Source organism: Eumetopias jubatus, unplaced genomic scaffold (genome assembly GCF_037043125.1).
Source record: "Eumetopias jubatus isolate StellerSeaLion01/CBP00866 unplaced genomic scaffold, mEumJub1_p1.0 scaffold_5, whole genome shotgun sequence".
Lineage (NCBI taxonomy): Eukaryota > Metazoa > Chordata > Mammalia > Carnivora > Otariidae > Eumetopias > Eumetopias jubatus.
Genome location: NW_028274811.1, coordinates 103,270,813 through 103,294,706, shown reverse-complemented (window position 1 = coordinate 103,294,706; position 23,894 = coordinate 103,270,813). Strand labels below are relative to the sequence as shown.

The 23,894-nt window shown below is 42.2% G+C and overlaps 1 protein-coding gene across 3 annotated transcripts in view; it reads right to left on the bottom strand.

Moving 5' to 3' along the window:
- The window catches only part of ATP10B (ATPase phospholipid transporting 10B (putative)), a 125,784-nt gene that overhangs the window by 37,833 nt on the left and 64,057 nt on the right, over positions 1 to 23,894 (bottom strand). For all 3 annotated transcript variants that reach the window (XM_028106505.2, XM_088023477.1, XM_088023478.1), the window contains 5 exons: positions 12,189 to 12,380; positions 10,120 to 10,720; positions 7,362 to 7,471; positions 5,264 to 5,390; positions 2,175 to 2,359 (listed from right to left, as the gene is read on the bottom strand). In XM_028106505.2, coding sequence (XP_027962306.1) covers positions 2,175 to 2,359; positions 5,264 to 5,390; positions 7,362 to 7,471; positions 10,120 to 10,720; positions 12,189 to 12,380 — 1,215 coding nt within the window. The remainder of the gene's footprint in view (positions 1 to 2,174; positions 2,360 to 5,263; positions 5,391 to 7,361; positions 7,472 to 10,119; positions 10,721 to 12,188; positions 12,381 to 23,894) is intronic.

The following is a 23,894-nucleotide window of genomic DNA, read 5'->3' as shown; positions in this document are numbered from 1 at the left end:
TTTTGGAGTACTTTCTTAACTAACACAAATATTGTGTTATTAAGTATTGTTTTTCTGTGATCTTATTTAATCCTCCCAATAGCCTCTGAAATCTTTCTAATCCCTATTTTACATATAAGGAGGGTGAAGTTTAGGGAGGTATGGTACCTGGACCATATTAAGTTTTCAATATATGTTACTAATAACGATAATAATCATTACTGTTATTAGTTTCTATCTAATACTTTAGTCTCTTCTAAATTCCTTGACAGACCAGCCCTTTCAGTGATGGGTTAGTAATTCTCTCATTTTATGGATGTGAACTCTGAGGTCTAGAGACCTGCTTATAGCTTTAAGGTACATAACAAAGAAACAGTAGGCCTATATTAATTTATAATGAGTTAGGCAGATTAAAACCCTTGGAGGAAATATTCACTGAATACATAATTACATTAAACTGGGGTTTAAGTAAATCAGAGATTTGGAATGGATTTCCCCAGTTTCTGGCTTAAAATACCCATGAAGCCACCACTTTTTCCCTGGTAAGGGGGTGAGAAAGACTAATCTTAGAGGTTTAGTGGGCTCAGGGTGTGGACAGGACCTAACTTTCAAATACCATCTGAGAAGGTCCCAGACAGCTTTAAATGAGTCAAAAGTGACTGAACAAAACATGAAATGTGACCCACTGTTCCTTAGGAACGTTGGCTAATTAATTGCTAAACATCTTCAGCTTCCTAGAGAAATGCATTGCATTTAACAGAAACCACAAAAGCCCACTCTATCCCTCTTGGGCTGACTGACTCAGAAGTTTTCCCATGTCCTCCTCTGGAATCACCTGGAGTGAAATAATCATTGCAAATAGAATTTCCATTGCAAGCGGGGCAGGCAGATATCAACGTTATTACAGCGATCAAGAACTCAAGCAAGCAGCAAATTACTTTCTTTCCTAAGCATAATATTAATGCCAAAGATTTCCCAAGATTATTTTCATTTTGAAAATTCACTGGGGTTTAATCTAATCATAACATAATCTGTGCCCTGGACAAGAAAGTGATTTTTCCAATTCTTATAAAGGGCCTCAGGCACTATTCATAGTATACACTACTTTTTAAAAAAAATATGTGTATGTGGATTCTTTATGGAATAAAAACCAGATTTAAACCTCCTAAACTTCTATTCTGGGTCCAATCAGTCTTAAGCAAAACTGAAAGAGCGAGTTTCCAGCATCTTCCCTGCCTCCTTTTTCTGTGCTGTTCTTTCCTGTCTTCTTCCCTCTTCTCCATCCTTTTCCCCATGGTACGCCTAGGTCTCCCAGGGACCTCCTCCCACCACCCTCCAATACGGTGCTTTTCCTGCTTGTTTCCTTTTGGTGGGAGCATACATCTCAATGCCTACTTCCCATATTCATCAGCCAAGATGTTGGAACTTCACTTTCTTCAGTTTGCATTATGAAAATAGATTTTTTTCTCCTAAATATACAATTGTATTATAACTTTGAATACTCTTCCTCAGACTTTACACAGTCCTCTCTCCAAACCCCATCCCCTGCCACCCACAACCTACTGGGGGTTGAAAACTGCAGTTTTAGGACTCTGCTTCTCCCTTTCTCTTTCTCTCTCTCTCATCCCATCAAAACATACTGGTCTCATGAATAATTCCCTTCAGGTTTTATTCTGTGGCAAACCAATTTGACATATAAATTGGAGCTGAAATTTTAAACTCAGAATCATTTTAATTAACTTAAATGGGGCTTTGTCAATGGGAGAGTTAATCCAAAGTATAAGAAACTAACAACTGGGGTTCTGTGAAAAAATAATGTGGTATAATGCAGATGCACTGGCCTGGCAGGAGGACAGTGTTATAGATTTAGTTCTGTTAGAAACTACCAGGGTGACCCTGGTAGTCTCAAGGGTCTTTAGTTTCCTCATTTGTAAAATGCGGAGATTGGGCCAAGGATGGAATTTGGAAGATCAAAACTTTCTAACATGTACTACTTAAATGTAATATAATCAAACTGGTCAATGATGCATGGGGATAAGGTGGATGACTTCTGGGGACCTCTGAGCTCCAAGGTTCAGTGATATTCCAGGGGTAGGGGTGCTTCCCTGTGTACCCAAATCCCACCCATAAGTCTATCTCTTGTTGGCCTAGGGGCTGTTTTGCACTTGGACATCTGGTCCCTACTTTGGCCTCACCTGACTTTCTGTATTAATGGAGTAAACAGTGTCAGTCTGATCTAACAGTCTGCAGGAATAGGCGATATTGACTGCTGTCTCCTGCTTATCTCCAGTCAAGACCCAGAGCTGGATCCCAGCCTCCCGCAGAGCGGCGATTGTATCTGGAACCCCTTCTTGTAGCCGATCTTCAATCCCAGTGGCTCCTGGAGTGATCAAAGACACCAGAGCTTATAATTAGAGTGAAAAACTGCTTAAGATCTCTAAAGCCCCATCAAGCCAGATAGTGATTATTAACTATCTCCCATGTTCTAGGCTGTCCTAAGCACCCAGGATATAGCAGTGAAAAGGAGCCTGTCTCTACCCTCTTGCAGTTCAAAAGCTTGTTGAAAAAGGATTTATAACTGAACTATAGGAGAAGAAAAGCCCAGGGTGCCAGGTGAACATATACTAGGAGACCTGAACTTCATCTAGAAAATCAGGGACAATCTTGTTAGGAAGTGCCATTTGAGCTCAGACCTGGACGATAAGGCCAAGAAGTGGTAAAGGAAGAGAATTCCAGGTAGAGGGATGAGCATGTATGAAGACCCAGAGGTCAGAGTAGAAGAAGGCACAGAAAGGGAGGCAGAGGGTGGTGAAAGATTGGGCCAGGAAGGGAGGTAAGGCTGCTGGATCATGCAGAGCCTTGTGAGGGCGTTACAGGATTTCAGAATTATTTGGTAGATAAGAAAGCTATTAAGGGAAGTTAAGGAGAGTGACAGGATCAGTTTTGAGTTTTAAGAAGATCATTCTAGAGAAGGACTGGAGATTGGGGGAAGCAGGATGAGATTAGAGGCTGAGGAGGGGTGTGGAGGAGTAGCCTGGGTGGGTCTAGCAGCAAGGAAATGGAGAGAAGTGGAGAGACTTTGCTCTGTAACAGCTCATGGCAGAATAGGGACTCAGGTTTTTGATAATATTCTTAGAATTAAATATGCAGACTCCATAATTTTTGAATGATCTCAAGCTTTGCACCAACCCTGATGAATATATGCCCAAATATCCAATAGTTGCTAAGTGATTAAACATAAATTAATCTGCATTTAAGTTGAGATTCACTTCAGACCACAGACTAATGGCTACCCATTTTACTCTGGGCAGGAGCAAGGCATTTCATTTCTTTCAATAATCCCTAGTGACAATAGGCTGGCAAAGCAGTTACACTGGATGCATATTGAAAAGATCATTTCATAGTGTGGGACCTAGTGTGAATGCATCGCAGCTTTAGTGGCATGGCAGATTCTTGGTGGTAAGATGAAATCTCTTCCCAGCCCCAATCCTCTCCTCCCCAAGCCACCTTGAGGGAACAAAAATAATGACTCTATCCCAAAATGTGCCTCTTTTGTATTGCAGGTCCAAATGCTCAAACAACCCCATGAAAAATGATGGTTCAGTCCTTGTCTTTCCCTCCAAGGGTTAACCTGGAAGGTGAGATTCTGAAGCTGATTTATATTACAGGGAAGCAGAGTTGAGGAAAAACACATTTATTTGTGTGAAAGAAAAAATGAAACAGAAAGGTTGTTGAAAGTCTTTCCCGGAAAGGAAAGCCAACAGATCCTGACAAGCATGTTCTCTTTCATGCAGAACCAGCTGAGGAGTACTTCTTACTGAGACCAAAGGGCTCGCTGAAACAAAAGCAACCTCAGGGGGGTGAGGAGGGAGTCAGGTGCCCTAATGGGATAACATTCTGTAGTCTTGTGTGTGGATAGAGCTGTCTGACCTGGCTACCTTCTGGTTCCTGTTAAAATAAGTTCTCATGGCCAGCTTTCAGAGAGGCTTTGGGAGGCAGCAGGCAAAGGCCCTGGAGTCAAAACACAGGAAAAGAAAAGGCTGAAGGAGGTGGGGATCAGGTCTCCCCCTGTTTGCCACCCTTCCTGCCAAATCTTGCTGCTACCTTTAATATGTAAAGGCATCACTGTCTTACAGCAATCTTGGTTCTTTCCCCTTGCACCCCTGCCTCTCTGAGAGCTTGGAGCAGTCTGATTTATATGGAGGAGAAGCTAGGGCTCAGGGAGGTGAGGGGATGGGTCCCTGAGCACACAGCACAAGACCAGGATTTGGCCCTCATCCCCAGCTCGGCATTGCTGCCCAAGATGAAAGAAGGCTTTAACCATGTGGTCAGCACATGCATGCATCAGATGTTGCCTTTTCCAGATCTTTCTCCCAGCTCTGAGGTGATTAACCCTGATAAACAAAGCCTCCTCCTTTCCCCTGGGTAATGCTTTACCTCCCACAGAAACATAAGACTATCTCTTAGCTGGTCTCCCTGCTTCTCATCTTTACCTCAGTGTATCAATCAAACTCCCATACAGCAGCAGTTTTTTGTAAAGCATGAGTCTGTCGCTGCTTTTACTCCCTTCTCTCTAAACCATTAGCATATGATTTATGTGTCCTTCATAACCTGGGTCACACTGAGCTTTCTCTCCCATACTCTGTGGTCCAGCCACGGCAGACCTTGGGGTTTCTAGCCTGTCCAGGCTGTCTCACATCTAGCTCTTCTTTCAGGCCCCTTCCTCTGCCTGAAAACTCTTTCCTTTGCCTGACCAGCTCCTCTGCTCTGCTCAGTTCCTGCCTTCCAGCACTCTTCTTGGCCCCAGTCTAGGTTGGCAACTTCTACTTTTGCTCCTATACCACCAGATAAATCTTCCAGCCCAGCCCTCATCACATTTGGTTGAAATTCCTTGTTTAATCATCCAATTTCCTTGCTAGATTGAGCTCTGAGAGGATAGGGCCTATGGCTCTTGTTCCCTTGTCCCAATGGCTAGCATGCTACTTGGCACATAGTAGGTGCTCAATAAACATTTGCATAAATGGAGAAGTAATCAAGCTCCCAGGCTTCACCTGGCAGTAAGTGTGGGAATGCTCCTGGGCGTCCTCAGAAAGTGGCTTGTGGAGTCTGGATTGGATATCCCCACCATTTTTGACAAATACCTGGAAGGGCACTCCAGGGAAGGCTATTAATTGAGACACATCTGCAGCAGTGTCAGAGTCAGGGCCAAGAATTCCCTCTACAGCTTGTAGCATTCCTTTTTATTTTATTTTTTTTAATTTAGTGATGACTTATTTTTAGCTACCGAGTAAAGTGAGTTGATTCTCTAGATGCTGTGCGGTCTCCATCAGAAGGTCATCTCGGTTGTCGAGGGATGCCTCCGCCTCACACCGGAAACTGACCCATCGCCGGAAGTCGTCTTCGGTTATGACCTGCAGGACAGGAAGAGGCTCTTTCCCAATGTAGGGTGAATCCCACCCCGTTTTTATATGCTGGGCATCCTATTGGCTTGTTTGAGCTTCCCTATACAATTAGATGTAGGAATTACAATACCCTACACAATTATTTCTCCTCAATGATTTTTTGTGAATGCAAGAATCAATGAAATATTGATCCTCATGTTCCATTATCACCATTGAGCCCCTGCTGTGCTCTAGGCACTGGAGTATAGCAGTGATCAAGATGGACAAGATCCCTTCATGGCTGGGCTTATGTGCTAGTGGAGGGTGAGAGACATTAATCCAAGTAAATTATTTAAAAGGACAGATAATTTTAAGAGGTTCTTTACAGAAAACAAAGAAGGTGACATGATGGAGTGTGACTAGATGGGGGGGAAGCTGTGGGGTTATTTCATTTGGATCTTCAGTTCTCTTAGACAAAGTGACATGCAAGTTGAGATCCAATGATGGGAAGGGGTCAGTCATGGAGAGGGACAAATGCAAAGGCCATGAAACAGCAATGAACTCAGCTTTCTTTCTGTTCACTTGAATACACCAGTTGGCTAAAGGATGGAGAACCAGATAGAGAAGAGGCAGCAATGAGCCTGGGAAGGTAGGCAGCAGTCAGATCTTGTATAGCCTGGTAGACTATTCCACCAGCTATTGGATGTATCCAATAGCTGGAATAATCTGACTGGAGGGCATATCTTCCTCCCTTGGAGTCCATAGCACATTTAGATCCCTCTGTTGGCATCCTTATAGCAATAAATATCTCTTATAGCAATAAATGATTCTTTTGTCCAACAATCAAATATTCCTTGCTTTTCCTTCTGCACATGGCACTATGGGGAAAACCAAGGGGACACAGGTAGGCCTTTGCTCTTGAGGAATTCATAATCTTATTAGAGGAGGCAAAATAGGCACAAATAATTTCAATGGAAAATAGAAGGTGGTAAGGATATACTCACAATCTATGGATAGTAAGCACTGGTCACTGTCTCAGGTACTGCATATGTGTTACTTTATTCAATCTCCATGATAACTCTATGAGGTAGGGAGAATTAGTGCCATTTTACAGATAAGAAAATCCCAAACTCAGAGAAGGTGAAGAAACTTTCCCAAGGTCACAAAACAGGTAAATGGTGAGATTGGGACTTGTACCCAGGTAGGTCTGAATTTAAAGTGGGTGTTCTTAAATTTTGTTGCACTAAGCATCATAAAAGAGATGAAGAGCTCTGGGGATTTATAGAGAAGAAACCACTTTTAGTCATCTAGAAATGCATGTCACCATAGCTCCCCTATCTGATTTTAGGTTCCTTATTAGATACCCCTACTCTGGGATTCATATCTCTTTGCCTGCCTCCCTTTCAGGGTCTGCAAAGTCAAAGGTCTGTAGGGTGAGAGGTGGGTAATTACATGACTATAGCTGGGCCAAGGGCAAGGCAATGGGGAAGGTAGGGCCTGTGACCAGTTGCAGAACATAGGAGAATATACCCTTCATCAAAGTGATCAGCTACTACAAGGCTCTAGCTATTAGCTGCTGTTCAAGAATGGAGACCTGTTCATCAGATCCTCTCAGTTTTTAAAAGAAACCAGAAATCTAGATTTTTATGTGATCACATAGTATCTCCCAAATTTCAAATCTAGGCAAATAATGCAAAATTTAAAAAGGCTACTTTGAAGGTAAAATTATGACTTTAAAAATTATTTTATGAGTTATGGGTTACCAATTATATGTATATATAGTGAAAAACAGGAAACAACAAAGCCACACTGATATGGAACCTTGCCATTCAGAGTTCTGTTGCAGCATAATTATCAAAATCCTGGGTCTTTGTGGTGAGTCAGAATGGCTAATTTTGAAAATATTAAAACAACCAATATTAATGGTCTTCTAAAAAGAAATAGAAAAGACGGATTCAGGGTTGAGGCCTTATAGCTACTAAAGAAGGAATTTATTTTTACCTTCTTAGCGATGCACAGTGTTCGAAGGCCATCTCTTGCATACAAGTCTAGATGCTTCTGGGTCCTGGCTCGGATTTTCCTCATCTTCTTTTCCACATCCGTGTCAGTTACTGTCAAAGAGTTATTGTTTCCCATGAGGTCATGTACAAATGCTTGGGGATCCTTGTTTCTAACACTCTGTAAGAGTGAGGAAGAATCCCCTTATAGCCCACCCCAGAAATATGGAAGATCTCTCTTCGTTGTCATGATGTCCCATGATGTCCCATGATAACTCCAGGAATCATTAAATTCTCTGCTTTCTATATCTGATCATCAAAAGCTTGGCTGAGAAAAGTCCTATTTAGGGATGGTGGGTTGTCTTAGGTATTGTTCCCAAATATGTGTTTGCATCAGAATCACCTGGGAACTTACACAAATAATAGAGGTTCCCAGGTCCAGTTGAAGCCCTGCTGAATCAGGGGACAGAAGTCTGAATCTTTGTTGTTACCTCAGGTGTTTTCCATGTAGCTAGTTTAGCCCTGGGTGATCAACTGTTTGCTAAGTCTTAGACATACCATCCATGATCCCCTCTGTCATCTACTTCAGTCTTTATACCAACCATGGATAGCCATAGATCTGAATCTCATTGCTAAGTTCTTCATCACATTGGGTTTTTTGAGTTAGGCTTTCTTTCTATAATAGGAAATTGGCCCTAGAAAAAGTATTTTTTGCATTTCCTATAAATCTAGCATGAAAAAAAATTTCATCCTGTTGCTCAAAGTTCCCTTTATGAAGTCTGATGTGTTTTCTTTTATCTTTTCCTCCTGAAAACCCAGTACTTTTATGTATCAGATAAAAAGAATTTTTCAGCCTGGGTTGGTGAGTATGGGGCAGGATTGATGCCATCCCTACCTCCTTTACTTAAGATGTCACAGATATCACTGATCAGATGTGGCACTGTGTAAAGCTGAGCTGGGAAAAGCCTTCCAAATCCTTCTTTACCAGGGCTGGACTGTAATCTTTAGAGGCCCTAGGTAGTAAGCAGGTTTTGTGCACCTCATCTATTCCCTCCATATAATGCAAAACTAAACATACAATTCCTTACAGTAAAATAAATATAAGGAAGTCCAACAAATCTCTGATTTTTCCCATGATGCTATTCCAAGGCTGTTTCTATGCAATATAAAAATCCTTTTAAAGATTATCTCATTTTTCAGATACTACTTTTTCCCTGGTGCATTAAGCACACTCTTTGTGCTTATTGAGCACTATTGTCTCCTTGAGCACTATCTACAATATTTTATTTTCAAAGACATTACCTCCCTGAGATGAGTCCCTTTTGCCTTCTACCTGTGTGCCTTGGAGTTGCTTTTTTGCTCAGCCTACCAGGAACCTCAGGGTCAAATTGAATGTTCAAACATTGTAAATATATTACACCTAGGGTTATTTTCTTCTCTCCTTTTCAAAGCTTTGATTCTCAATTCTTATAGTAATATTGTGTATGCGTCTTTTATTGGAAGCATCTCTAATCCATTTTGGAATCAGGTGAGGAACAAAACAAAACAAGAAACAAAACCAAAACATCTCCAGGGGAGCTTTGATGGCTGTTGCCCAGGGATAGAGTGCCGTGGTTCCCTTGACTCAGAAACACTGAACTCACTTGTCTGCCAGAGTCTGGGGATAAGGAGACCGAATTAGTTCTCTTCCCATTCTAAACACTCATCAATCCCCATGAACCTCTTGGCTTTGATCCATAGCTGATAATACAGGAGGCACAGGGCTGCCTGGGCAATTCTAAAGCTTGGCTGGAATCTACTATCCTGGGAGAATCATAGCCCCATAACTTCTTCTTGTTAGCAATCAGGAAATGGCTGCACACTAATTCATGCTGCTCCAAAATTGGACCCTGATATGTAGGGACTTTGGAACATTTTTCTGGCTTGGCTCAAGTTTTTGAAAATCCATTTGGGGGAGGCTGGGGAAAAGGATGATAAAGAGGCACACCTGAGGCTTCCCAGAGAAAACTGAGCCTGGTACAGAATTCTGGTGGCTTGGAAAAAGCTCTGAACTGGGATTCACAATACCTGGGCCTAGGATTTACCACTGGTTAGCTGTGTACCTCTCTTAAGTCACTTCCCTTTCTGGGTTCAGCTGGCTTCTCTCCCAAACTAAGAGTTAGGACCGCAGTATGTTCTAGGGTATGTTAATGGGTGTCACAGCAGAAAAAAAATTGTATATGGATAATCTGTGTTTAACTGAGTTTGAAAAACCAGAAATTGGGATAAAGTTAAAGAGGTTTCTCCAGTGTAAGACTGTCCTAAGTCTTTAATAAGCTCATGAGCACTGTAATTCTCCAGGGCAAGGAGATGCAGAATGCAGCATGATTTAAAGAACCTGCTTTGAGGGGGCGCCTGGGTGGCTCAGTCGGTTAAGCGACTGCCTTCGGCTCAGGTCATGATTCTGGAGTCCCGGGATCGAGTCCCGCATCGGGTTCCCTGCTCAGCGGGGAGTCTGCTTCTCCCTCTGACCCTTCCCCCTCTCATGTGCTCTCTCTCTTTCTCATTCTCGCTCTCTCAAATAAATAAATAAATAAAATCTTTAAAGAAAACTAAAAAAAAAAAAAAAAAGAACCTGCTTTGAGGAAAGCATCTGTTGCCTCTGTTCATATTAGGATCTGCTGGACTAGGTGACACTATAACTCAAGCTCCTTATTACTGTTCTGTGCTGCCTCTTAAACCAAGGAACCCTCTTCCTAGAGCCCTGGTGAGGTGGGACTCACCACACGCCGGGTCTTCCAGCAGGTCCATGATAACCGAGTCTGCGCCCTTGGTGTAGATGATGATTTCACCCGTCAGTGGGTGCCTCACAACTACGGACATTCTTTTCCTGACAGAGTCAAAGCCCAGGGTGCAGAGGACATCGAAGGTAAGGCAGGTGCCCTGGGGCAAGCGCACAGTCACCTGCTCAGGTGTCCGGGACATCAGTGTGAAGCTGTAGGCATGGGCAGCATGCACCAGGGCTGCCTCATCAGGGCTCTCAGCCTCATAATAGAGTTCAGGGCTTGCGAGGCCTAGAGCTGGGGCCTCTAGCACCTCCTCCAAGGAAGCATCCAATCCAGACCCCTGGATGTTGCCCTGGTCGCATGTGCTATTCCTGTAGCCACCGTCGGTGGAGTAGCCTCCACTGTACACAGATGCATCATCTCTCTCTTCTGAGTCTGTGGTAGGCATATTGTCCCCCAGACTCTCCCCTAGGTCAGTGTCAGAGGGTGCAGTAGACGAGAATGACTGGCTGAGGTTCAAAAGCTTCAATCTGTGGAAGAGCTGCTGAATCTTCTCCAGGGACGTCCCCAGAGCCTTGGTCGAAGGTGGCATGGTGACCTTGTGGTCAAAGAAGGGAAGTGGAACATTAACTCTCAGTGTTGGAAAAAATATCAGCTGTTTTATGGAAGAATATGAAGGTCATTTTGTAATAAAGGGGTTTCAGTGATGATGGACAAGTCTTCTCTCTTCTGTGAGCCTCAGCTCACTTACCTATAGCATGAAGGAATTAGGCTAGATAGTTCTTTCCAGCCCTGACATTCTAGGGATTGGTAATGCTCAATTTTACCATCCTGCTCTGGTCATGGACAAAGGAAAGAAAGGAGACAAAAGCCAGACCCATATTAAGGGTTCACATTATCTGGGTCCTTACCATGGTTTGTTTGCTTTATCCTTGCATTCAGCATCTCATCTCACCCTCCCTAGCAACTCTAGGGGTTGCTATGTTATCCCAACTTCTGGATGAGGAAACCAAGGCACAAAGAGGTTAAATAAATTGGCCATGACCCCCAGTGTGTAGGTAATAGAGCTGCACTCAAATCTGGGGCTGCCTGGCTCCAGAGATTGAACTCCTGAGCTACCTGCCAGCTTACGTATCCCCATTAATTTGAAAATTGAAGTTGGATGCTGTTCTTCCCAAATTGTACTTCTTCCTTTCTTGAAAATAGAGTTAATTTCTCAGATAACATTTCCTACTTCCCAAACCTCCCTAAAAATTTTTGATAGCTTGGTGAGTTTTCAGTGGCTGGAATGACTGTTCAGAGTGGTTTGGGATCAAGGTATAATAATGGGAGGCTCTGGTTTTGTACCTGGGTGAACCTTCTTTTTCCTGATTTCATAGCCACCACTTATAACACTCAATTATTCTCATCAGTCACTCATAAGGAAGCTTGGGTGAGAGTTTGTAGATAATTGAAGATCAATCTATCTTTAGTACTGAAAAATGATTCAGAGTATAAACTTCTATAAATGGCTATCCAGCTGCATTATTTCTAAATTGGCAGAACTTCACCCATGGTGTTAATTATTATTATTATTATTTTGCCCTCACATAAAAGCAGAGACCAGTATAACATGATATTATTATGGAGTTGTACAGATGGTTCTGCTGTGTATTAACCATATATCCTTTGTTAAGTTGTTCAAACTCTCTGAGCCACTGTGTCTTCACTTGTGAAATCCAAGGACATAAATCCTAGGGTTTTGGGGTTGTGATTAAATGGTAATGCAGGTGATGTGTTTAGCATGGAGCCTGACACATAACAAGTGCTTAGTAAATATTAACTCTTGATATCTACCCTATAGACAGATACAGAATTTGAAAGCTACATAGAAAGCTCATATATAACTTCTTCCATTTTATTTAAAAAATGAGGAAACTGAGGCCCAGACAAAATAAGAAAGTCTCACAGTGATAGAATGGTGATGCCGTGACGGGCTCAAGTGTCTTATCTCTCTGTTCAGGGCTTTACCCCTTGCCCTAGCTCTCCTCCCATCCATCCCACCACGCACCCTCAGTGATCCTTACCCTCTGCCTGGGCTCTGTGGTTGTGGAGACCATGACAGAGTTGCAGATGGTTAGGGCAAGGAAGAAGTCAGCAATGGAGGAGGTGGTGGAGGGGGAAGATTTGGCAGGTTTGGAGTCTGACAAGGTCTCCAGCCACAGGGCAGCATCTTGCACTTTGGGCAGTAGATTTTTATCTGGAGTCACATCTTTTTCCTGAGAAAGAAAGGCTGGATGAGAATCTTTCCTGAAGGGACTGGGGAGGAAGGGCCCTCGAGCAGATTCTTTGCACACCTGGGGAAAGGATGATACAGTCTTTCCTGAAGTCATGCTTCCAGCACATCTCCTTCTCCCACAGGCCTGGTCAATGCATTCTTAAGTGATTCCTCCCTTTCCCTCAACCTTGCATGTCCATCAGTTATAGACTCTGGCAGCCCTTCCCTCACAGTTGCTCCCTGCCATTTACCCTTCAATGCTGATGCTTTCAGCCAGGCATAGACCTTTAGTCCTCAAATCTGGATTTCTGTATCAGCCTCTGAAGTGATGTTGCTGCCTCTCCTCTCTTTTCTTTTCTAACCCTTCATATGTATTAGCCTATGCATCTTTCTAAAACATCATTTCCCTCAAGGTATTCTCAAGCTTGAAAACATTCAGGAGATCTTCAGTGGTAGCATAGTCAGTTCAGTCTGTCATCTAAATTCTTCATACATAGTCTGCATTCCCACTCTTTACTCCCACTGCTTCTCTGCGCAGACCCTCTGCTCAGCCTGCTGGTTTGTTTGCTGCCTCCTGGATGTATACTTATTTTTAATGCCTCTGATCATACCTTGTTTAAAAAGCCCTCTCCTGTCTACCAAAATCCTACCTAGACTTAAGTAGCCTTGAGAAGTTCCATATGTCCATGAGATCTTATCCAGCCCAAAATGAGTTCTCAGTCTTCTGAGCCACAACAGCATGTTCTTGAACTTATAATGTCCACAGGAGTCCGGTGGATAAGGTGAATGAGGGTAGTGGGCCAAGGTACAGATGAGGACACTGTGGGATCGTAGGGGCTATGAGACCTGGCAAGTCCTACCCTGCCTAAAAGGTGGCAACTGTTCTGCTAGTGAGGTGCTCTGGTGTTAGTCCAGTTTGCCAAATCTATTGATTTTTTTCAAGATAAAGAGAGATGATGTGAGAACTCATTTTTTTAAAAAGAAAAATCTGTGGGCTGGATCTGACTCATGGGTTTCCAAATTTTCACATCCTTGTAGAAACTACCACTTGTACCGTCCCTTTGGAATTCACCACATATTGACCTATATTTTAAATTCGATTTTCTTGTATCCATGTTGAATTTCTCAAGAGATAAGGTAAGAGCCTCAGAGATAGAGACTGCATGTTCCACAAAGCTGTACATTCTAGAGCCCCAACTATTGCTTTGTTTGAAGCAGAAGCTCAACAAACATTGGCTCTTAACAGATATGACAAAAGCCACTATGCAAAGAAATTTCCACACAAAACCATTTCTATTAGTGTTCATAGTTTACAGGTTAAAGTGTGGAAGAAAGACAGTCAATGGTTGAAAAAGATGGACTGAAGGAATTTTGGTTAATTTGTGCAGGGTGAAGACTGAGTGCCAATGAGCTAGACTGAGTGCCAATGAGCTAGCAGGTTTTACAAATAAGAACCCAAGTTGAGACCAAAAAAAAAAAAAAGAAACAAAACCCTGTGGAGATAGAGTCCTCAGACTGTGTCTTCTCTGATTACCAAATGCAGTGACTCCAGAAGTCAGACTCTATTCTCCCTGGGGCTGCTGGCACAGGTGAGAGCACAGGAGAGGAAACTCAGACACCCAGGGGAGGTGCTTGATGCCTGTAGGGATGAGAGTTCGGCTTTCCAACAGCACAGGGAGGTGAAGGGAAATGGACTGGAGCAGAGTTCCAGCCTTCATTTGGAGTGGTCTCCAAGAGTCAACACTATACTTCCTCTGGTTCATACCATCTTAGGAAGACAACATCCAGAAAAAAGTACTTATTAAAAGGAAGAGTGCTAGTAAAACTGCATCAAGTCTGCATTTCTTCTCATTGCCTTGTGATAAGCAATGGTGAACCATCCATACCATATGGTGTCACTATTTTCAGAAAGCCTAGGAAGGGATCATGCACTAACATCTTTGCCTTTGAAAGCAGTCTTCTTAGCAGGAGTTCACATTGAAAAAGCTCTTCCTACTTTTCCAAGCCATGTCATTTATGTGACCTCACTGACTTCTCACAGTCCCAACTTAACTGAAACTCAGAAAGATGGGCTGATTTAACCAATGTCACTCAGTGAGTCAGTATAGAGCCAGAATCAGATGTCAGACCCTCTGATCGCAAGTCTAGAGTCTTCCTTTCCTTTCCATGGTCTATGGTAAATAGCAGTGTTCCCTTATTAATGCTCCTTGGCAAAATCCCCTAGCCAGATTTCGGGCTCCACCTATTGCCTGTTATCAGTGTACCATCATCACTCAAGGGGCTCTGAGCTCATTTCTTAAGGTAGTAATGATAGTTCTTATTCACATAGTACTTCTTACATTCTGGGTACATTCATTATCTCATTGTGGCTCCACAGCAACATTATCTGTTGAGTATGATTATTCTCTTGGTTACCCATGTATCAGATGAGGAAACTGCTGCCCAAGGAGATTAAGTGTTTTTCCCAAGATCACTCAGTAAGTGAAAGAGACTCCTTTACTTGATTTGAAACAGTCCAACTAGAATTCATGCTCTTAACCTCTGTGCCAGGCAAGATCCTCCATGAGAAGGAAGTAGCCTTTGATAGTTGCAGACAGCCAGCATCTTTAGTGCTGGGCATCCCAAGCAAAACTAATAGGCTTGTATATCTAATCCTTAGGACTCAGCCGATAGTCTCGGAGATTATAAAAGGGATTATGGGAATCTTCTTTTTTCAGGAAAAAGATTTCATTTGGGGCTGGGGGTGTACATGAATGGGATGCTTTTAAACCTTACCACAGATACACAGAGCTGCAAACAAGCTTGGAGGTCATCAAAGCCAAAACTCCCATTTTCCTGATGATAAAACTGAATGAAGGAGGGGCGGAAGTGAACTACTCAAGACTGCACATTGAATTAGGGTCAGAACTAAGGCAGTTTTCATACCAGCTGACTCCCAGCTTCTGATAACATACTGCTTTGCTCCAAGCTATGCATTACCTATTTCCAAATGGTGACTATGTTAATATGATTTAATAGTTATTTATTTCTTGTTCATTTACCTTTTAGTCTATGAGTACTATGAGGGCAGAGACAGTCAATGATATGTCTCCAGTGCCCGGCAGACTGCAAGCACTCAAACTTTTGTTGACCCCTACCTAGGACACCATGCTACCCCACCACTGATTAAGTCATGGGATCTCTTTTGTTAGAACTCTTTAGAGGTAGAAGGGAAAAGATGGCGGAGGAGTAGGGGACCCTATTCCACCCAGTCCCCTGAATTGAGCTGGATATCTACCAGACCACTCTGAACACCCACAAAATCAGCCTGAGATGTAAGAAGATAGATCTGGATCTCTCCAAGCAGAATATCACAGGCAGTTGGTTTCGAGGTATGAAGCAGGGAGTCGTGATTCTGCAGGCAGATATTGGAAGATAAACAGAAGGGGGAGGGAGCCCAGCCATGGGGATCCTACACCATTGGTGAGTGAAAGCCTCCCATGCGGGGGGCCGGGCACAGACTCGCAGACCACTCGTGGTGGGGAAAGGACTTTAGGGTAGCCCCCTCGGACTGAAACCTGGAGTGGCAGAGCCGTGGGTGCAAATGGGGGTGGCTGGTGGTTTTAGAAGCACAAAGGGCAGAGACATGCCCCGACCTGGAGGTGAGGACTGGGAGTGCTGCTGAGGAGCACACAACCCAGGATGCTGAAGTTTTAAGCAGCACAGACAGAAACGGAGATAGTGTGGCCTGGAGAGCTCACTGAAGAACAGACTGCGATCTCTCTGCTCTGAGGCAGAGGGTTGGAAACGGTCTCTTCTGCTCTGACTCTGGGAAGAGACAGGGAAAGCCTCCAGGGAAAGCCGCCAGAGAACAAAAGCCCTAAAAAACCAGTTTTCACTGAGCCCATCCCCCACCACAGGGGGCAGGGCAACTCTGCCCAAATAGGGTTGCCTGAGTAACAGCCCAGCAGGCCCCTCCCTCCCCCAGAAGACAGGCTCGGAGAACAAGAGGCCGACAACCCTAAGCTCCCTATAAAATGGGTGCATCTTGCTTGGGTTGTGGTCAATAATTTGGACTCTGTATACTCCCTCAACCACCCCTCCACAAAATGACTAAGAGGAGGAACCCCCAAAATAGGAAAGACTCAGAGACTGTAACTTCTGCCACAGATTTACAAATGGATACAGATATAACCAAGACTTCAGAAATGGACTTCAGGTTAACAGTTATGAAGACAATAGCTAGAATGGAGAAATCGATTAATGGCAACACAGAGTCTCTCAGGGCAGAAATGAAAGCTGAACGGGCAGAACTTAAAAATGTTATCAATAAGATCCAATCTAGTTTAGATACTCTAACAGCTAGGGTAAATGAGGCAGAAGAATGAATTAGTGATCTAGAAGACAAACTGATAGAAAAGAAGGGAAATGAGGGGTCTTGGGAGAAACAGTTTAAAATCCATGAAAACAGAATTAGAGATGTAGGTGACGCCATGAAACATTCCAATGTCAGAATTATTGGAATCTCTGAGGGGGTGGAGAGAGAGAGAAGACTAGAAGATATATTTGAGCAAATCATAGCTGAAAACTTCCCTAATCTGGGAAATGAAACAAACATTCGTGTCCTAGAGGCAGAGAGGACCCCTCCCAAGATCAAGGAAAACAGGCCAATGCTTGGCATGTAATAGTAAAACTTGCAAATCTTAGAACCAAGGAAACCATCTTAAGTGCAGTTAGGGGGAAGAGGTTCCTTATGTACAGAGGGAGGAACATCAGAATAATGTCAGACCTATCCACAGAGACCTGGCAAGCCAGAAAGGGCTGGCAAGACATAGTCAGGGTACTAAATGAGAAGAACATGCAGCCAAGAATACTTTATCTGTCAAGACTGTTATTTAGAATGGATGGAGAGATGCAGAGCTTCCACGACCGGCAGAAACTGAAAGAATATGTGACCACTAAGCTGGCCCTGCAAGAAATATTAAGGGGGATCCTATAAGGGGAAAAAGACCCCAAGAGTGATATAGAACAGAAATTTACAGAGACGATCTATAGAAACAAGGACTTCACAGGCAACATGATGACAATAAATTCATATCTTTCAATAATCAGTCTCAACATGAATGGCCTAAATGCTCCCATAAAATGGCACAGGGTTGCAGATTGGATAAAGAAACAGGACCCATCCATATGCTGTCTACAAGAGACTCATTTTGAACCTAAAGATACATCCAGACTGAAAGTGAAGGGATGGAGATCCATCTTCCATGCCAACGGACCTCAAAAGAAAGCTGGGGTAGCACTTCTTATAACAGACAAATTAGATTTTAAGCTAAAGACTGTAGCTAGAGACACAGAAGGACACTGTATCATTCTTAAAGGGTCTATCCAACAAGAAGATCTGACAATTGTAAACATCTACGCCCCTAACATGGGAGCAGCCAACTACATAAGCCAACTGTTAACCAAAATAAAGAGTCATATTGATAATAATACGTTAATTGTAGGAGACCTCAATACTCCACTCTCAGCATTAGACAGATCGTCTAAGGAGAAAATCAACAAACAAGAGCTTTGAATGACACACTGGACCAGATGGACCTCATAGATATATAGAATATTCCACCCTAAGACAACAGAATACTCATTCTTCTCAAGCACCCATGGAAATTTCTCCAGAATAGACCACATACTGGGTCACAAATCAGATCTCAACTGATACCAAAAGATTGAGATTATTCCCTGCATGTTCTCAGACCACAGTTCTTTGAAACTGGAACTCAATCACAAGAAAAAAATTGGAAGAAATTCAAGCACTTGGAAGTTAAAGACCACTCTGCTCAGGAATGTTTGGGTCAACCAGAAAACAAAGAACAACTTAAACAATTCATGGAAACCAATGAGAACGAAAACACATCGGTCCAAAACCTGTGGGATACTGCAAAGGTGGTCCTAAGGCGGAAATACAAAGCCATCCAAGTCTCACTCAAAAAAATAGAAAAATCCCGAATTCACCAACTAATTTTACACCTTAAAGAACTGGAGAAAAAGCAACAAATGATGCCTAAAGCATGCATTAGGAGATAAATAATTAAGATTAGAGCAGAGAACAATGAATTAGAAACCAGAAATACAGTAGATCAGATCAACAAAACTAGAAGCTGGTTCTTTGAAAAAATTAATAAGATCAATAAACCACTGGCCAGACTTATCCAAAAGAAGAGAGAAAGGACCCAAATTAATAAAATTATGAATGAAAGGGGAGAGATCACGACTAACACCAAGGAAATAGAAACAATTATTCAAAATTATTATCAACAACTATATACCAATAAATTGAGCAACCTGGATGAAATGGTTGCCTCCCTGGAAACCTGTAAACTCCCAAGACTGAAACAGGAAGAAATTGACAACCTGAATAGGCCAATAACCAGTAATGAGATTGAAACAGTGATCAAAAAAACCTCCCAGAAAATAAGAGTCCAGGGCCTGATGGATTCCCTTTGGAATTCTACCAAACATTCATAGAAGAAATAATATCTATTCTTCTGAAGCTGTTTCAAAAAAATAGAAACAGAAGGAAAGCTTCCAGACTCATTCTATGAGGCCAGCATTACCTTGATCCCCAAACCAGGCAAAGACCCCAACAAAAAGGAGAATTTCAGACCAATATCCCTGATGAATATGGATTCCAAAATTCTCAACAAAATTCTAGCTAATAGGATCTAACAATACATTAAAAGAATCATCCACCACGACCAAGTGGGCTTTGGTCACCCAGGATGGAAGGGTGGTTCAACATTTGCAAATCAATCAGTGTGATAGAACACATTAATAAGATGAGAGAGAAGAACCATATGGTCCTCTCAATTGATGCAGAGAAAGCATTTGACAAAATACATCATCCTCTCCTGATTAAAACTCTTCAGAGTATAGGGTAGGGATAGAAGGAACATTCCTCAAGTTCATAAAATCCATCTATGAAAAACCCACAGCGAATATCATCCTCAATGGGGAAAAGCTGAGAGCCTTTCCCCTAAGATCAGGAACACGACAAGGATGCCCACTCTCGCCACTATTGTTCAACAGTGTACTAGAAGTCCTAGCAACAGAAATCAGACAACAAAAAGAAATAAAATGTATTCAAATTGGCAAAGAAGAAGTCAAACTCTCTCTCTTTGCAGATGACATGATACTTCATGTAGAAAATCCTAAAGACTCCACCCCCAAATTATTAGAACTCATACAGCAATTCAGTAATGTGGCAGGATATAAAATCAATGCACAGAAATCAGTTGCTTTCTTATACACTAACAATGCAACTCTAGAAAGAGAAATTAGAGAATCGATTCCATTTACAATAGCACCAGAAACTATAAGATACCTCAGAATAAATCTAACCAAAGAGGTAAAGTATCTATACTCTAGGAACTATGGAACACTCATGAGAAATTGAAGAAGACACAAAAAGATGGAAAAACATTCCATGCTCATGGGTAAGAAGAATAAACTTTGTTAAAACGTCTATGCTGCCCAGAGCAATCTATACCTTCAATGCCATCCTGATAAAAATTCCAATGGCGTTTTTCAAAGTGCTGGAAGAAACAATCCTAAAATTTGTATGGAATCAGAAAAGACCCCAAATCTCCAAGGAAATGTTGAAAAGGAAAAACAAAGCTGGGGGTATCACGTTGCCTGATTTCAAGCTGTATTACAAAGCTGTGATCACCAAGACAGCATGGTACTGGCACAAAAACAGACACACAGACCAATGGAACAGAATAGAGAGCCCAGATATGGACCCTCAACTCTATGGTCAAATAATCTTTGACAAAGCAGGAAAAAATATGCAATGGAAAAAAGACAGTCTCTTCAATAAAGTGTGCTGTGAAAATTGGACAGCTATATACAGAAGAATGAAACTCAACCATTCTCTTACACCATACACAAACATAAACTCAAAGTGGATGAAAGACCTCAATGTGAGACAGGAATCCATCAGAATCCTAGAGGAGAACATAAGCAGTAACCTCTTTGACACTGGCCACAACAGCTTCTTTCAAGACATGTCCCCAAAGGCAAGCAAAACAAAAGTGAAAATGAACTTTTGGGACTTCATCAAGATAGAAAGTTTCTGCACAGCAAAGGAAATAGTCAACAAAACAAAGAGGCAACCCACAGAGTGGGAGAAGATTTTTGCAAATGACCCTACAGACAAAAGGCTGATATCCAAGATCAATAAAGAACTTCTCAAACTCAACACCCAAAAAACAAATAATCAAGTCAAAAAATGGGCAGAAGACATGAACAGATACTTCTCCAAAGAAGACATACAAATGGCTAACAGACACATGAAAAAATGTTCATCATCATTAGCCATCAGGGAAATTCAAATCAAAACCACATTGAGATACCACCTTATACCAGTTAGAATGGCAAAAATTGACAAGGCAAGAAACAACTAATGTTGGAGAGGTTGTGGAGAAAGGGAAACCCTCTTACACTGTTGGTGGGAATGCAAGTTGGTATAGCTCTTTTGGAAAACAGTGTGGAAGTTCCTCAAAAAAATTAAAAATAGAGCTACCCTCTGACCCAGCAATTGCACTACTGGGTATTTACCCCAAAGACACAGATGTAGTGAAAAGAAGGGCCATATGCACCCCAATGTTCATAGCAGCAATGTCCGCAATAGCCAAACTGTGGAAAGAGCTGAGATGCCCTTCAACAGATGAATGGATAAAGAAGATGTGGTTCATATATACAATGGAATACTACTCAGCCATCAGAAAGGATGAATACCCAACTTTTACATTAACATGGATGGGACTAGAGAAGATGATGCTAAAGTGCAATAAGTCAAGCAGAGAAAGTCAATTATCGTATGGTTTCACTTATTTGTGAAACATAAGGAATAGCATGGAGGACATTAGAAGGAAGGGAAAAATGAAGGGGGGGAATCAGAGAGGGAGACGAACCATGAGAGACTATGGGCTCTGAGAAACAAACTGAGGGTTTTAGAGGGGTGTGGGATAGGGGGTTGGGTTAGCCTGGTGATGGGTATTAAGGAGGGCACATATTGATTGCATGGAGCACTGGGTGTTATACGAAAACAATGAATCATGGAACACTACATCAAAAACTAATGATGTACTGTATGGTGACTAACATAACATAATAAAATAAAATTCAAAAAAAGAAAAACAAAACAAAACAAAAACTTCTTCGTTAGTATATTTCAACCCAATCATACAGCAATGCATTAAAAAAAATAATAGAAACAGAATCTCTGCAAAGGGCCTACTTCTCTCTGGCACTGGCTGCAGGCCCAGCCTGCAGGTGTCAGCAGCAGATGTCAGTTAAGCTTTATCCAGTCATCACAGACTGATTCCAGAGGGCAAGGTTCTTCATGGTTCTCTTTCCCCACAGCTCACTGGTTTCCGTCTGGCCCATTAACGTTTAGGAACTTGGTACTTAGCACACTTAGAGAAAGCAATGCCCCCACCCACCTCTGGGCCCTTTAGCTAGTCTATTTCTCTGAAGGAAAAGAAATATTAAATTGTGGGTTACCAGGTTGTTCAGATTAGAGCTTTGTGGCAGCCAGGCACCCAATTGGTTGGATTTCTTTCTACTGCAGAACAAGTAAAGCTCATACAAACCTTCTTTGACGAAGATGATCTCGGACCTCACACCATACCCTCAAGGATCCTATTTTTATCATTAGATTACATTTATCGACAACTTACAACAAAGTCAGGTGCTTTGCTAAGTGTGTTCATGTATATCATTTAGTCATCATGACAGCATTGAAATAGCTACTATTATTCTCCCATTTTAATTATGAGATGAATGAGGCTCACTGAATTTAAATAACTTGTCCAAGGTCACAAAATCAATAAAATGAATGGGTCTTGGATCCAGGTTTTCCTCCTGATACCAACATGTGAACCCTTAAACACAATGTCAGCACTTTCCAAACTTTAACATGCACACAAATTAACTGGGCATCTTGTTTAAACTCAGATGCTCATTCAGTGATTTGGAAGTGGGGCCTGAGCATCTGCATTTCTACAAGTTCCCAAGTATGCTCATAGTGCTGGTCCCAGGACCCCAGTTTGAGTAGTGAGAATTTATACGGCCACTGTGTGCTACATGGTTGAGGTATGACCCACACTGAAGGCTAGGGAAAGCAGGCCAACATCTAGTCTACTACTCTCTTCTCAGTTTTAATGATAACTCACTCAAGTTCACATTGACAACTATCACTCATTGGGTATAGCAGTTTGCTGCTATTAGGAATCCACAGAGCCAGCAGTGGAATTAAACAGGAACCCTGGTGCCTAGCCTGGAAGAAAAGTCTTTGTGACTTGTTTCTTCCCAGGTCTCCATCTCCTCAACCTCTCTCCAACCTGCATCTTTTATTCCAGCTGTTCCTCAAAACCCGTTTTTCATGTCACTTGCATTCCTCACCTCTCCCCACTAGATGGTCTTCTCTTTGCTCTGGTTAACTTTTAATTTTGTCTCAAATTCAGCTCAGGTGCTAACCCTTCCAGGCAGCCCTCTGGAGGCCTCATCTGATGCACCATCTGATGCTCCTACAGCACCTCTGCCCTCTGCACCAAGAGGAGTGTTCTATAGGCACTAGTCTTCTTCTCTCCTCTCTTTTGGGTTTATCAGGGACAAGGCCCTACTAAACCTTATATCCCAGTGTTTAGAACAGTATATGCCATATTGTGGATGCTTACTTGATGTTTGACAATAAATGACAGGCTCTTCCAAAGAAATGTAGATACCGAGTAGATACACAGAATTGGCAGAAGTGGACAGAAGCAGATCCTTCTATTTGCTGTTGGTGAGTGTCTGAACTAATACAACCTCTTGGGAAGTATCAGTCAAAATAAAAAAGATACACACAATTTAGCAATTATGCTTGAAGAGTGAATACTATAGAAAAATACACATGTATAAACAATGGCTCAAACATCATTAAAAAGAAAAGATGAGGCAGCTCTCCATTTGAGTATCTGTCTACATCTATGAAATATTCCCTCAGATTCACTAGGTAAAAAGAAAAACAAAGTCTACAACAACGTGCAGGGCATGCTAATGTTTGCAGTAAAGGACGTGCTCATATGTATACCACACTTGTATGCTCCTATATAGATGAAACACCTCTGGCTCATAAACAAGAAAATTCAAATAATGGTTGTCACTGGGGTTGTGGGGAATAGAAGAGGAGGGAAGGAGACTTATTTTTTATCATTTGACCTTTAGTTACTTTCTACCGCTTAATTATGTGGTTATATCACTATCGTGAAAACAACTTTCCTGGTTGCTGGGGAGCTGGAGGCTGAACTATGGTTTAGGAGAGTGATGATTTTGCCCAGGCTGAGGTTGTGACCTAGAGGACACTCCCTTTCATTCAGGAACTGGGAGAACCCAATGTCCAAATCCAATATTTGCTTAAATAGAAGCACGTGGGTTGTTAAGATAAGTTTTTCCCAAAAGGGACAGAAGCCCCAAGGAAAGAAACTAAGTG